The sequence below is a fragment of the Triturus cristatus genome, chromosome 8, assembly GCF_964204655.1.
Source record: "Triturus cristatus chromosome 8, aTriCri1.1, whole genome shotgun sequence".
Lineage (NCBI taxonomy): Eukaryota > Metazoa > Chordata > Amphibia > Caudata > Salamandridae > Triturus > Triturus cristatus.
Window position 1 is genome coordinate 1,663,612,970 of NC_140591.1, and position 14,042 is coordinate 1,663,627,011.

Here is a 14,042-nt window from a genome sequence, read left to right on the forward strand (position 1 = left end):
AAGGTGCTGGGGGGTGGGGGGTGCTGCTACTGTTCAAAGAGCCAGGTCTTGTGGAGTCTTGTGAAGGTCAGTAGGTCTTGGGTCTGCCGTAGGCAGATGGGGAGGGTGTTCCAGGTCTTGGCGGCGAGGTGGGAGAATGATCTGCCACCGGCGGTCACTCTTCGGATGCAGGGGACAGTGGCGAGGGCTTGGTCGGTGGAGCGGAGCTGCTGGGTGGGGGTGTAGAAGCTGAGTCGGCTGTTGAGGTACGCTGGTCCGGTGTTGTGGAGTGCTTTGTGTGAGTGGGTGAGGAGTTTGAAGGTTATCCTCTTGTTGACGGGGAGCCAGTACAGGTCTCTCAGGTGGGGTGTGATGTGGCTGTGGCGAGGGATGTCAAGGATCAGGTGTGTGGAGGCATTCTGGATGCGTTGGAGCCGTTTCAGGAGTTTGGCCGGGGCTCCCGCATAGAGGACGTTTCCGTAGTCCAGTCTGCTGCTGATGAGGGCCAGGGTGACCGTCCTTCTCGTTTCGGTGGAGATCCACTTGTAGATCCTGTGAAGCATGCCGAGGGTGTTGAAGCAGGAGGAAGGAACGGCGTTGACCTGCTTCGTCAGTGGTGACTCCTTGGCAGATTTCAAGTTATCAGCCCATCGACCATCTCTTGGCCCTTGATAACCAATCTTGAACCCGTCTTTAAAACCCCAATAAAGTTTGGAAGCAATTTCAGTATCTGGGTAATCAGCCAGCCAGGATTCAAGGCTCGACAGCCTAATTGGCGTATGAGCCCTTTGGTGTAGGTTGAAAAACTGATCCCCTTCCCCTCTGGAATCTCTCTTGCTCCCCAAACCTCTGATTGGAGAAACATTGTGTAATGGCATGTTTACCTCTACATTGAGATCATTCATGTTTGAATCTACAGAACTGTCTGGTGCAGATACCTGGTTAAAATTCCAACATGCCCCTGATATTGGAAATTGTCCTCTACCAAACCAACCCGCCCCGATATGGGCGGGGCGAGGCTGAAAGGGCTGGTATGTAATTGGTAAACCACTTGCTGTATGTGTCATTGCAGGCGGTTGGGTAGAAGACATCCACTGAAGCCAAAGCTTCGTGTCGACGTCACCCCAAGGTTTGTCGTGGAATATTCTGACTCTGGCCCTAAATTCCTCGTCGTAGCTGAGCTACGCAAAACCACCAAAATGCAGTTGGGCCTTGCGAATAATGTACATGTATTTGAACATAGCAATTGCCCTATCCTGATGTTTCTCACAATACACACTCGCGTGTATCAAAAATCCGCAGTCCAATTTTCAATGTTCTTAGGAACCCTCGGACATCGAGAAAGCTCCCATTCCTCCTCCTTGGACCCTTACTTAGCCTGAATGTCTCTATGCAGTAGTTTTAGCACATCAACAAACTTGTGTTGGCAAATCCTGTTTTTTATCTTATCTGAAAGATGCGTCTCTAATGGCATAGCTAAACCCATTTAAGGGAGCTTCTTATGAATGTTATTATCAACACCCCTCACCTATCCATTACTGGAATTATTGACATCATCCAGCTTTTTATTTTGACTTGTCTCCTTGTTTACCACAGCCACGCAACTAGCCGTTGTTGACTGAAGCGCCACATCCACGACACCCTCCCCAGCACCCACCCCCACTACCGCAGACAAAGGTGAATACCCAACAACCACAGAACGTGTATTGTGCTTGCCCGTCGAGGGTTGTGACCAAGAAGCCCACCAATGTGTCTTACCTGTCATTAACTGAACAGCACGTTTCTGAAGTTCTTTGGGACCATCACGTTGATGATGACCGTGTCACTGTTCCTGATGTGTTGCGCCGTCCGCTCCTGACCTCTGCAACACACTAAAAACATTGGTTGCCCCCGACCCTCCCTTCGAGAAAGCATGATCGTGACTTACTGACTGTACATTGCCCTCAATTACTTCCCCAAAATCTCCTTCATGTATATCATCATAAACATCACCATAATCAAATTGCTCATACAAAATGTCCAAGTCAATTGTACTACTTCCTGGCATTTCCCCATCCCCACCCCCATCATAAAACTTCCAATTGGTCACAGGCATCCGCTCCGAATGCCAGGCCGTACCCTTAAAATCCGCATTTTTACCAAGAGCCGCAAAATGCTCCGCATTGAAGAGACTGGAGGTACCAGCTACTGTCTGTTAACCTGTTGATGTTGAAACCTTCAAGCCACTCTTGCCAGAAGACGCTGTAAAATCTAAACTGTTACCCCATACCCCCAATTAGAATGTTCCAGCCACACCCACTGACCAGATTGAGGCCCAAATGATGAGTCAAACTAAAATTAGGGTAACCAGGAGGAGGGCGAGACGTCGGCAAAATAAACTCACTTCCCGATAAAACCCCCAACTGTTCAGGCGTCGGAGCGGCATGCTCACTGTGTGGAAAAAAATCAACTTCATCAAAATCCTCCTGAACAACCTCACCAACTGCCGACTCCGTGTGATCCAATTAACCCACAGCATGCGAAACCCTACTGGACACGTGAGAGCTACCACCAGGGGGGGCTCTTGGCACAGGGGACTGCCCCAAATCTGGATTGTAGCCCACCAAAGCTGACCCAGTAACCTTGGAACTCAACTGTTTATTTCCCATATGTTTATGTGCTGGGAATAATACCTGCTCCCTTAGAGCTTCTTCCTCACTGTCACTGGAATAGTCCATCAAAGCAGAAGAACGACTATTTGTAAATACTGGGGGTGCTATATTAATTGGGGCACCCCCCATATCACAATAAGAGCTCTTCTTTGGAGGAGCCTGAGTTGTTAAATGAGCCCGTTTTGCCGGTGAGGGGCTTGCCGGAAAGGAAAAAGAACTTGCCTCCTTTTCAGGGAAACCCTGCCCCCCCCCAGCTCTCCCAGAGGGAAAGACTCAGAAAGGCTCCGGGAGGCGGCCCCCACCCCTCCGTGATGCGTGCCTCCTAACCCGGCCCACATGAGGGGCGGGAATCGGCCCCAACTGACCTTTCACACCATCAGGAGCCGAAGAGCACCGCCAGTAAGAATGGCCACGGTTGTGCTTTAATACCGCCACTCGTTCTCTATTTACCGGCAGTAGCGGAGCACGGCCATGCAATGGCAAACATGCAGCCACCGCCTCAGCCACTCCTAAAGCCGCATTTCTTCTTGGGCGTTCCCCGCCTGACGCCACAGCTGGAGGCACGCCGGGCCTCAGAAGGTCCTTCCAACCAGCAGCGCACAGAACACACAGCGCGTCCAGAACCGCAGCGACCTCAGCCATAATGTGAAGATAAGTACATACAGGGGGGGCGCTCTGAGGAAAAAGGTGACAACACTATGACAAAATAACACTCATCAACCTCAACCTCAACAAAAGCTAACTGAACCTCCCTTCAAATGTGCCCTCCCACCAAAAACCCCTCCTATTTAAAACCTACCTCTAAGTCCCGCCCCTTAACCTACCTACCTATCGCGCTGCATGGATTGTTCCACCGTGCGAAAAACCCCAGGGGGATACCGGCTTGCGCCATGTTCCCCCTGGGTCCCCATTCACCTGCAGCTGTGAACATCCTCGGTTGTACTGAGCTACTTACGAATAAAAAGATTATTCTACTACTTCCTGGTGTGTTGGATCACTACATCATTTTGGTGACAGGATGAGATTTTGAAGTTTGCCTGGTTTGGGCACCCACTGCCGGGATTCGTTGTTCAGTGTTTGCAAGCATATTTTGACAGCTCTTGTGTACTGGCATTGTGAGTACATTTATGTAATCCAAATTTAAGAGTCGCGTTCCCTTCTGACGTCATTCTCTAGAAGGGGCATCATGCACAGGTCATTTACGTGAGGATGCAGTGAATTGGGTTCACATTAAGGTCACGCACATGCGGCCATATTTTCGGAGCTCACCACAATACAGCGGTCAGCACAACAAAACGTCACTATTATTTTAACCGAGGGGAAGTGAAGTTCACCGAAGGAAAGGTAAAGTGGTTTTTGCCCACGACTTGTTGTTTTCGGCATATTGCAAGGATCTTTACAACATAAAATTAGAGTGCAGACTTTTACTTTGTATGTACAGTAGCATTATTTTCTTTCCCAAAGCAACCGTATTGTGCGGATTTTGCAGTCATGTCTGCACCTGAAGGTGATCAAGCATCAGGTGTCAGGAGAGGATCAGCTTTACGTTTATATTCACCTAAGGAATTTTTAGCCATTCCTAAGGAAACCTGCAGTTTTAGGGAATAACTGAAAGGAATATTTTCTCAATTATACTGCCAATCTGGAGGATGTTGGTGATACATTAACAGTGGATAGGAAGAAAAGAACCTTTATGTTTTGTCTGGGGAAAGAAGGTTTACTTATATTCAACGAATTGCAGAAACACGATAGATTAGGAGGTGATCTGGACGTATTCAAAGCCGCTATTTTAGATCTTGACGATCACTTTTTGCCTTCAGTGTGCATTGCTGTCACCAGACATGCTTTCTTTCAAAGAAAGCAAGAGAAACTTGCAAGCTTTGAGGAGAAAGTTTTGGCTTTAAAAAACTAGTACATGCAGGTTTGGTTAGCGACATGAGCTGGTATGTGACCCAATTGTTATATATACCAAGAATAAGACTATGCAGGAAGAACTAAGGGATGAAGGAGAAGGTAGTCTCAAGGACATCATTGCCATGGTGAAAAAGGCAGAATTATCAGAAAGTTGGGCAAAAGCCACTTCATCACAAGAAAAAAGAGTGTGACTTGGTAGGAAAAACTTCTGACAGAAACAAAAGTGGTGGACAACAAAGTGGACATTAGGTGATAAAAAGACAGAAGATCACAATGATTTTAAGAGGACCGACAATGTTGTGTGTTACTGGTGTGGTAGTTTTACACACTCAGCTAAATATGAAAAATGTCCAGCAAAGCTTACTAAGTGTTTGAAGTGTGGTACTATTGGACATTATGCCAGGGTATGCAGAAAGAAATCCAAGAAGAAGTCCAGTACCAAGGTTGAATATGTGAGATATAGTGAAGAGGAAAATTCCTCGGGTGCCAGAGAAAGTGAAACAAAGGTAATCGTAGAAATTAGTCTTAAGTATCACAAGAGAGGGATCTAGTAAACCGTTGTGTTGGATATCGTTCGGAGGAATTATGTTACAACTTGCAGTAGATTCTGGTTCCATTTACACCATTATTGCGGAGAATGTGTGAGAAAAACATTTTGTTAGGAAGATTGGTGTTCCTTTCTAACCATCAGATATCTCACCTGAAAGCTACATGGGTGAGAGGATAAATATCTTAGGCTTCATAGAATTGGTATTTAGATTCAAAGATAGGCAGGCTGTTTGTAAATTGTACATTGCCAAAGATGGATTGTCTGTTCTTGGATGGTGGGGCCAAAAAAGACTGCACATAATACTAGATCCCAACATTGTGGAACAGGTATTGATATCGTGTGTGAGTGAAGATACTAAGAATTGGTTGCTACAAGAGTTCCCCACAGTATTTATGGGGAAAATGGGAAAACTCCAAGGTTTTACACACAAAACATCTCATAGAAGGAACCACACCTAAGGTGCACAAAGCCAGTGATATACCATTCCTTGTCAGAATAGAGGTGAAAACAGAATTAGAGAAGTTTCTAATATCTGAACTCACTGAACCAAGTAAATCCTCTGAATGGGTTTCCACATTGGTCGTAGCCTGAAAATCCAAAGGAAATCTGCACCTATGTGTGGACATAAGGTGGTTGAACAATAATATTGCAGAAGATCAATTTCCCCTTTACGGGATTGATGAAATGCTATCACTAACAAGGCAAGCTAGGTGGTTTTCCACATTAGATTTGTGTGCGGCATACCACTAAGTTGTTTTGGAACCCAAAAGGAGATATCTAACAACTTTCGGTACAACGTTTGGATTTTATCGATTCAAAAGCATGCCATTTAGATTGCCTTCAGCTGCTGTGGTGTTTCAGAGATTATTGTCAAAATTGTTTAACCATATGACTGATGTCACTTTCTTCCAAGACGACATTCTAGTAATAGGGAAAAATAGAAAGCACCATGATGTAATTCACAGGGAAGTACTCAGTACTGTCAGGGACAATGGAATAACTGCTGAAGAAAGCAGGTGCAAGTTTGCCGAAAAAGTGGTTGTGTATTTAGGGCATCAAATTTGTGATGAAGGGATAAAGCTAAAATCCAAATTAGTGTAAGCAATAATGATGATTTGGGCCCCAATGTACCCCTATCTAGGCCTAGGTAGCAAACAACCTTTTACTTACATTGTCCTACCTTGCACTGCCTAACGGTTCTAACAGTGACCTTTTACCCAGATATGTGCTGAATAAATGTCGATCAGTTTCTTGGAATAATCCTCAATTATTATGCATGAGGATTCGCGCTCGCGAACCTACTGTTTGCGAGCGCGAGCAGGGAAAAAACTCCTCTGCATTACGCTGAGTGCAGAAAACTCTTCAAACTCCGTGAACGGAGTGAAGTTCACTGCCCAGGCCTAGAAGTAATGTCTAGATAGGCTAAGAACATCGACGCTGTCCCAGGAGAAACAACACTTATCTCTTCTCGAAGACAATATGGATCTTAGGGAATTTTTTTGTTAGGTCCCCAGAAGCCACGTCACAGGTGCTTCTTGTATGCTATTTCCAAAAAGGTATGAAAGATCTCTCAGCAGGAGGCTGCTGGGAGAATACATGAACTTGATAGGGTTAACCTAGAGAAGGCTTTGGCCGTGGCTGTGGTTGACAATGGTATGAGAATGGTATGACCACACTGTCATCTAGAATGTATTCACTGGCCAACATTGTGTCTTCTGCAATAGACATAATAGAACAGGATTTGTCTATTCTTCAACATGAACAATCGCAGTAACAATCCATTCTATTATTGAGCTGGATGCTGCAATCATTGGGGTCTGATAAAAAGTAGAGTCTTTCACCACTGGAAGGGCAAACTGGCGTAAGCACTCCTGTGCGCAGAGTCGCATAAGAAAGTTAACTCTCCTTAGTTATATTTCACTTAGGTTTATTCTGATCATATTCCAATAGTGAAAATTCCATTAATTTGAATAGCTTGTATGTATTCATTCATCATGACAATAAGTAGTTGAGCGTTTATTTTGCTTCACAGGTGTATAAACAAAAATCCCCGATGGATTTCGGGACCAGCCCTTCTTCAGGGGGTTCTCCCTGTAAACAAAAGTGGGTACATTTATTGGTCCTGGAACTGCGTCAAAGCAAAGTAATAAATAGTGATAACCGTGTGGCAAAAAATAGTTGGGGTGTCATATGCGTTGTGAACCCTGAAAAGGTGTGTGGAAAAATAGAGAAATAAACCTTTGTGAAAGAAACCAAACGTGATAAAAATGATGTGCTCAGTGCCTAAAAACAAGATAAAAACTGAGTATATAGTGTTGGAAAGAATGCATTCAACAACTAGTGTGGTGTTAACTTGCTTGGAAAAAATAAAAATGCTCGTTGGATGTTTAACAGGCAGAACCGAGTGTTTAGGCGATACTGTAGACACGTTCAAGGATGAACAAACATGAGACCATGAACGTAATAATACCCGTGTTTGGTGACAGTTAGACAAGTGAAACTGACGTGCGGTCGTGCAGCCTATCAAAGTGACCGCAGTACCATGCGGTAATACTTTAAATCTGTCCCTGTGAACTAGGAGCGAACAGGCATTAAACAGAATAGTGCACAAGTTCGATGATGATTGACAAAAGATAGAAAGCCCCTGTAAAACAAACGCACACGTGTGCAACGTTCCAAAGTGACCGCGGTTCCATGCAGTAACCACGGTTTCATTGTGTAGCTGGGATATTTTTAGATACCAGCAGCTTGCAAAAAGAAGAATATGATATGGCATACAATGATGATGAAATTTTAAGGACAGTAGAAAAATAAATTGTCAATGGAGGATCAAAAGAGTGAGTGGGAAGGAGAGTTAGGAGCATTTTGGGAAGTAAGAGATGAGAGGTGTATGGATGCAGAGTTAATTTTCAGAGGAGAGAAAATTATATCCCCCAAGACAATGCTTGACAAATGGTATTCTTATGGGTCATGAAGGCCATCATGGTATCACCTGTACCAAAAGAAACATAAAATCACTATACTGTTGGCACAGTGTGGATTTAGACATTTAAAGATCTGTTAGAAGATTTGCAGAATGGGACAATGCTGAAAAATCCAAAAAGACATTGAATCCTCCCATGTCTTAGTTACGAAGTCCTGTTTTGCCATAGGAAGAGATTGCGTTGGACATTGTGGGACCAATGGGGTGGCATTTTGGTTCATGCAAGTACATTTTAGTCCTTGATGACATGTTCACAAGATGGATGGAATTAGAGATACTATCACTGTCTTTACGTTTCTGGAGGATGTTTTCATCAGAGAAGGTTTCCCAGCATCTATTTAAACTGATAATGAGGTACAGTTTAAGTCAGAAGAAATTAAGTCTTTTATGAAATTAGTAGGTGTTGAACAAAAATGTGCAGCTTTATATCATCCCATGGGGAACGCAATTGTGGAGACGGTGAACAGAGTAATAAAACCCATTATACAACTGGCAAGTAAAGGGAGAAAGGATTGTGAAAGTGAATTAAAGAAGATGATGTGGTACCATGAGACTGTAGGTGAGATCCATTTTGGATTGATGCGTGGCAGAGTACAGCATTCAAGGATAAACTCTGGGTGGATGAAAAGAAGTAGAACATTTGAGAGGGATGTTGAAGATATAAGGAAAAGCTTTTTAACATCACAAGACAAGAATAAAAGGTAAACATAACACTAAGGATGTACAGCTCAATGAAGGACAATGGGTCCGAGTGAAATCAAAAAGGAAACTTATTAAAGGACAGAGTTGGTTTAGTGAGCCCAAGGCTATTGGAAAAGTCATGAAAAACACTGTAAAGTTAGAAGACAGGAGTATTCATCGCATGAGTTGCTTTTAGGTTTCCTGTCATGGGAAAAGGAAAGTTATTAAAGACGAGAATGTGGATGCAATGGTGAGTGGAGAAGGTTTGAATAAATATTGGTGGTTAGAATCATTACCTACATTAGAACAAGAAAGTCAGCAACCTCAAATACCGGTCAGTCGGATGTTGCTTGCACACAAATGTAAGGGCAAGGACCATGCTGGTGATGGAGGGTGTGAGGAAGAGTTGAGGAAAAATGTGGTGGACGGTGAGGAAAAAACATCTGACTTGGATGAGGAAGGGAGGGTTTGTTGAGTCATACTGTAGAGGTTACCAGTGAGTACTAGAAAATCTAGCAGGTATGGAAGGGTTATCAGAGCAACCAAAGGTCTGGATGATTGTGTGTGTGAGTGAGTAATGTGTATGCAGCTACATGACTTTGGCATCTCCTGCTCTATGGGTGTTTGAGGTTATTCATATTTAAGTAGATAGCTTGTGGTATAGTTAATTTGTTTTTGTTTGTAGAAAGGGGGATGTTTATTTATGCTTTGTCATAGAATAACGCAGCATTGTGGAGTTTCACCTTCAGCTGTGAACATCCTTGTTTGTACGGAGCTAATTATGAATAAAATGATTATTCTACTACCTCTTGGTGTGTTGCATCACTACAAACCCCGCCCATTCCTTCTATTTCCACTCCAGCAGTGGAGTATGGCTACCTGTGAAGACCTAGCTGTATACTGCCATCAAAGCAAAACCACTACTCTGAAGGAGAGCGGAAATAAATATTAAAACAATATAGAGTCAGCACTCTTTCTGTAACTCATTTCTGTGGCACTTGGGTACGCCTATATTGTGGATTGGCTCCCAATTATCTCAAAATTAGTACCATTTATATACATTGCATGTAAAAACATTTGTATGTGGATATTTTGAAACTCTAGAGTAGATCAAGTTCTACTGATTCATTTTGGATGCCCTTTGGATCAAGCCAAGTATTCTTCTCTGCCGTTACAGGTGTAGTATGTGAATATTCTGCACACAGGTAGATGAAAATAGATGGCTGGTAATTTGAAGAAGTATTTATTGAGTACGACAATACAACTCCACAAGCAGTAAATGTTGTATGATTCTTAGCATTGGTATTGCTGAGCTAGCTATCTTTATGAGAAAACACATTTCACAGCATAACAGGATTCATGCTAGGAGGTCACTGCCTCCTCTTACAACGACATGCACCAAGCAAAAATACTGCAAAAAGGATGCAACGTACAAGCTTCCATCTGATTCAAACATACAGATTAATATCCAATTAACCAGTACTTCTAAACATGCACCCCGCATCAACACACCAATGACTGACACAACACGAAAAAGTAATGATAGTGGTAATGGTGAAGACGGTAATACTGGTGGTAGAAACAGTGATCGCAATGGTGCTAGTATTGATGGTAGTGGTATTGTGGTAGAAGTTTGGTGGTGGAAATAGTGGTAGCTTTGATAGTAGTGGCAGTGATATTGACGATGGTGGAGGAAATGGTAGTGATAGTAATTGTTTCAATGGTGGTTGTACTGATGGTGGTGGTAGCATTAGTGTTGCTGGTGGTAATGGTTCGGGGGTAATGTGCTGTTGGTAATGGTGATAGTTGTAGTGCTATCCATAATTGTGGTGGTAGTAATGGTGGTGATTGTATTAGTTTTGGTAGTAATGGAAATACTTGTGGTGCTAACGGTGGTTATAATGGGAGTGGTCATGGTGTTGAAAAACGTATTGGAGGAGCTACAGCGTGCGTGGCTATGAAAACACATGAGCGATCTGGCAATAAGTACAGGACGGGCAAAGCATAAGGAGGGCAGGGAAAAGCGGGGCTAAAACAACTTTAAGCCCAGCGAACCAGTGCCAATAAGAGTGGGCGGGGTAGTTCAGAAGATCACAGATTGACAGGAACTCCTTGACTGTCAACGATCTTAGCCCCTTGGTGACACAGTGTCACAATTATTTATTTGCATTTAATCATATATTAATCTGTAACTTAGATAACATATATTCACATGTGTGCAATCATTATTTTATACCAAGATTTATCAAAATGAGTGAATGATATGGTTTGTTTGACAGTAGTTAGGATATGTACTCCTAAGCATGTCCATAGGTAGGCCAAAGTGCCTGCTGCCATTTTAAAAATATAAGTTGCATTTCTGCATGCAGTGTCCAATCCTCTTTTTGTTTCATGATCCAGAGTCACTGTATTCTCATTAAAATAGCTATTATTTGTTAGCTTACAGTTTAAAGGACAAATTGTTACCACCAATTGGATTGGCAGATGATTTTCTGCAACTGCAAGCATTATAAAAGGGATGGCAAATACTCCTTTGTGGGATACAGTGAGGGCAGTGAGGAAGAATGAAGAAAGAAGATGGCTTTGTACAATCCATGCGAAGGAGGACTATATCAGGCTCAATGCATGTCTTGTTTGCTGATTCGCTCTCAGATCCATGAGAAACGTGAGAGATGATCTTTCCTCCTAATTGTATCATTTAAGTGTGTGCTGTGGTATTAGTTAGGCACTGTCTTGAGACACTATCCCGTCCACACTTGAAGGCAAACTTTCCTTGCTTTTCACTACTTTTCTAGCTGCTCATAAAGTTACTTTCTACAGCGAGCTCTCTTAGCTTTATTCTACTTGGAAATTTGATCTGGTTCTATTTGAGATCTATATATGCTGAAACCAGCTGATTACAAATTTCTCCACTTTAACTGTCCCTTTAAATTACCATGGTGAGTTTCCCTTTCAGGGGAATTAAATCTTCACGTACCAATTTCTGCCTTTAAATAACTGAACTTTTAATTGTTATCTTTACATGCATGACTGATCTACGTCAATGCTGTAATTAGTTGATTATTTTTTTTGACAAAATTCACTGATTTGAGACAGAAATGTTACCAATTGTTTAACAAACCTTTAGTATTTTCAATTTTTCTCTTCTCTGTTTTTACTGTGGGGCACAATATGCTTCACTGTTATTGAAATGCTAAATTTGATGATTGGAGTGTAAGCCTCAGTTTGACACCAAGGTCTATTTGAGCAAGTATGGCATAAACAGGAGTTTTTGCGTGGTTTGCTTTGTGCAAACACCATCCTATCATCTTGCTATATCACCCTCACACCACTGCAGAAAACAGGCATCACAACACAATAAAGGATGGAGTAAAACATAGATAGAAGGTCTTAAGTTAGATATCTTCTGGTATTTTGGCAGATCCTTATCAAACATCTTTTTGGTGTGAGTGATACCAACATAGGGAATGGTCTTATCATCCAGAGAATAGACAGGAGCTTTGGGGAGTAAGTAGGGAGCACTACAAGAACCTTTGGCTGTACAGTCCTTGAGTCATTCTTATAGGAGACAACAGAAAGATTTGTAAATCAAATTTTTATTTCTTGATATATTTGAGTTATTATAATGTATCCAGTAAATGTTTCTTGCTTATACTCTTTAATCCAGTAGAGCATCCAGGGTTCCTAAATTGTTCTAGACACCAACGGTGCTTTAAAGTGTTAACAAAACTGTGCACATAAATGGAGTTTTTCTCTTAAATAAGATACAACAGTGCTGCTTACATGGTACTAATCATGATTTTGCACCTAAAAGTGATTTTGCTCCTAAAAATAATTTCTGATCCTTAATATATTCAAACACATCTAATGTTAAGTGGTGTTGCACCTTAGTATGCTGCTAATTATATATGATGCCAAACTGATGCATAACTTGTATGACAAAGGCAAGCCTGTCTGTGCCCATCCTCACATGCCGTGGATAGTTTAGTAGCAGAATATTGGGTTTTCAGGGACTAAAGCGTGGGAGCTTTAAAAAAATATATATTTAAATGTTAACTTATAAGGTAAACATAATTTTTAATTTGTTTGTTTTAGCATAACATATATTAATATATTTTAATGTGAAGGTAATTAATATATATAATAATGGTATGGTTTTAAAAAGAATATGTTATTTCATATTAAAAATATACAAATGTATATTTTTATATAAGTAGACTATTTTGAGATATTTGCATATTAACACAAATAATGAATTAAAATATATTTAAAATTGAACAATTTAACAAAAATAAAATCATGTTTAAATGTAAGTTTAGAATGTTTAAAATGTTGTCAAAATGTATTGCTGTTAATTTTCTGTTTCTTTTTTTATTGTTTAAAGTTTTTGAATGGTTAAAACATTTGTTATTTGTTAATAGTATTTAAAATAGTAATGCTATCCTTTTAAATATAAATATAAGAGTTTGTAGTTAAATTAGTGTGTTTTAGATAACATTTTAAACATGTTATACAACTAACTATATAAGAGCATATGTAGTATTGAATGTCTTTGTAACATGTTAGGTTGAGGTGCCGATTAGGATCCTGGAGAAACCGGGTACGAACCGTCGGACGGAGGCTTTTCTCCGTCCGACTCGTACCCGGTTGTAAAACTTTACAAACATGCAAGTACGATTCGCACGGAAACACTATTTCCGTACGAGTCGTACAAAACACCAACCGAGGAAAATAAACATACAAATGACATCTGGAAAAGCTCCAACGTGACGTCGGGACGTATGCAGCCTGCGTTCCACGAACCAGGAAGTACGATTCGCAGCGACGTCATCTCGCGCGGAGAATATTTTCCGGCAGCCAAAAACTGCCGGGAAATCAGGACGACGCGCACAAGGAGCACCTGTACGCGACGGACAGACATGGACCCGAACCTACGTGTCATCCCGGCCCTCATAGCAGTCGACCTCCTCTACAGGTACCGACGCAGACGCCGCAGAAGGTCAGAACAACACCCAGGGGCAAAGGGGGGTGGGGGGGCAGGGGCAGGACACAAAACCCCCACCCAAGTCACACAGCACACATGCCCTGGACATACCTGACCTCCAGGCCCTGGTCACTTCGAGGGGGTGGGGGCATGTCCAGCAACGCCAGCGTCCGCCACAACGGAAGTGGGCGACGACGCGAACCGGCAACACAACAATACAGGTACGTACCGTACCCACGCCTTAAGAGCGTGGGTACGAGTCTTACCACGCCCATACCCACGTCACCCCAACAATGGCGG

General features: G+C 42.3%; 1 protein-coding gene across 1 annotated transcript in view; it reads left to right on the plus strand.

Moving 5' to 3' along the window:
- The first annotated feature begins 934 nt into the window (after window positions 1-934).
- The window catches only part of LOC146808515 (extracellular calcium-sensing receptor-like), a 107,346-nt gene continuing 94,238 nt past the window's right edge, over window positions 935-14,042 (plus strand). The window contains exon 1 of the mRNA XM_085623970.1: window positions 935-1,010. Coding sequence (XP_085480096.1) covers window positions 935-1,010 — 76 coding nt within the window. The remainder of the gene's footprint in view (window positions 1,011-14,042) is intronic.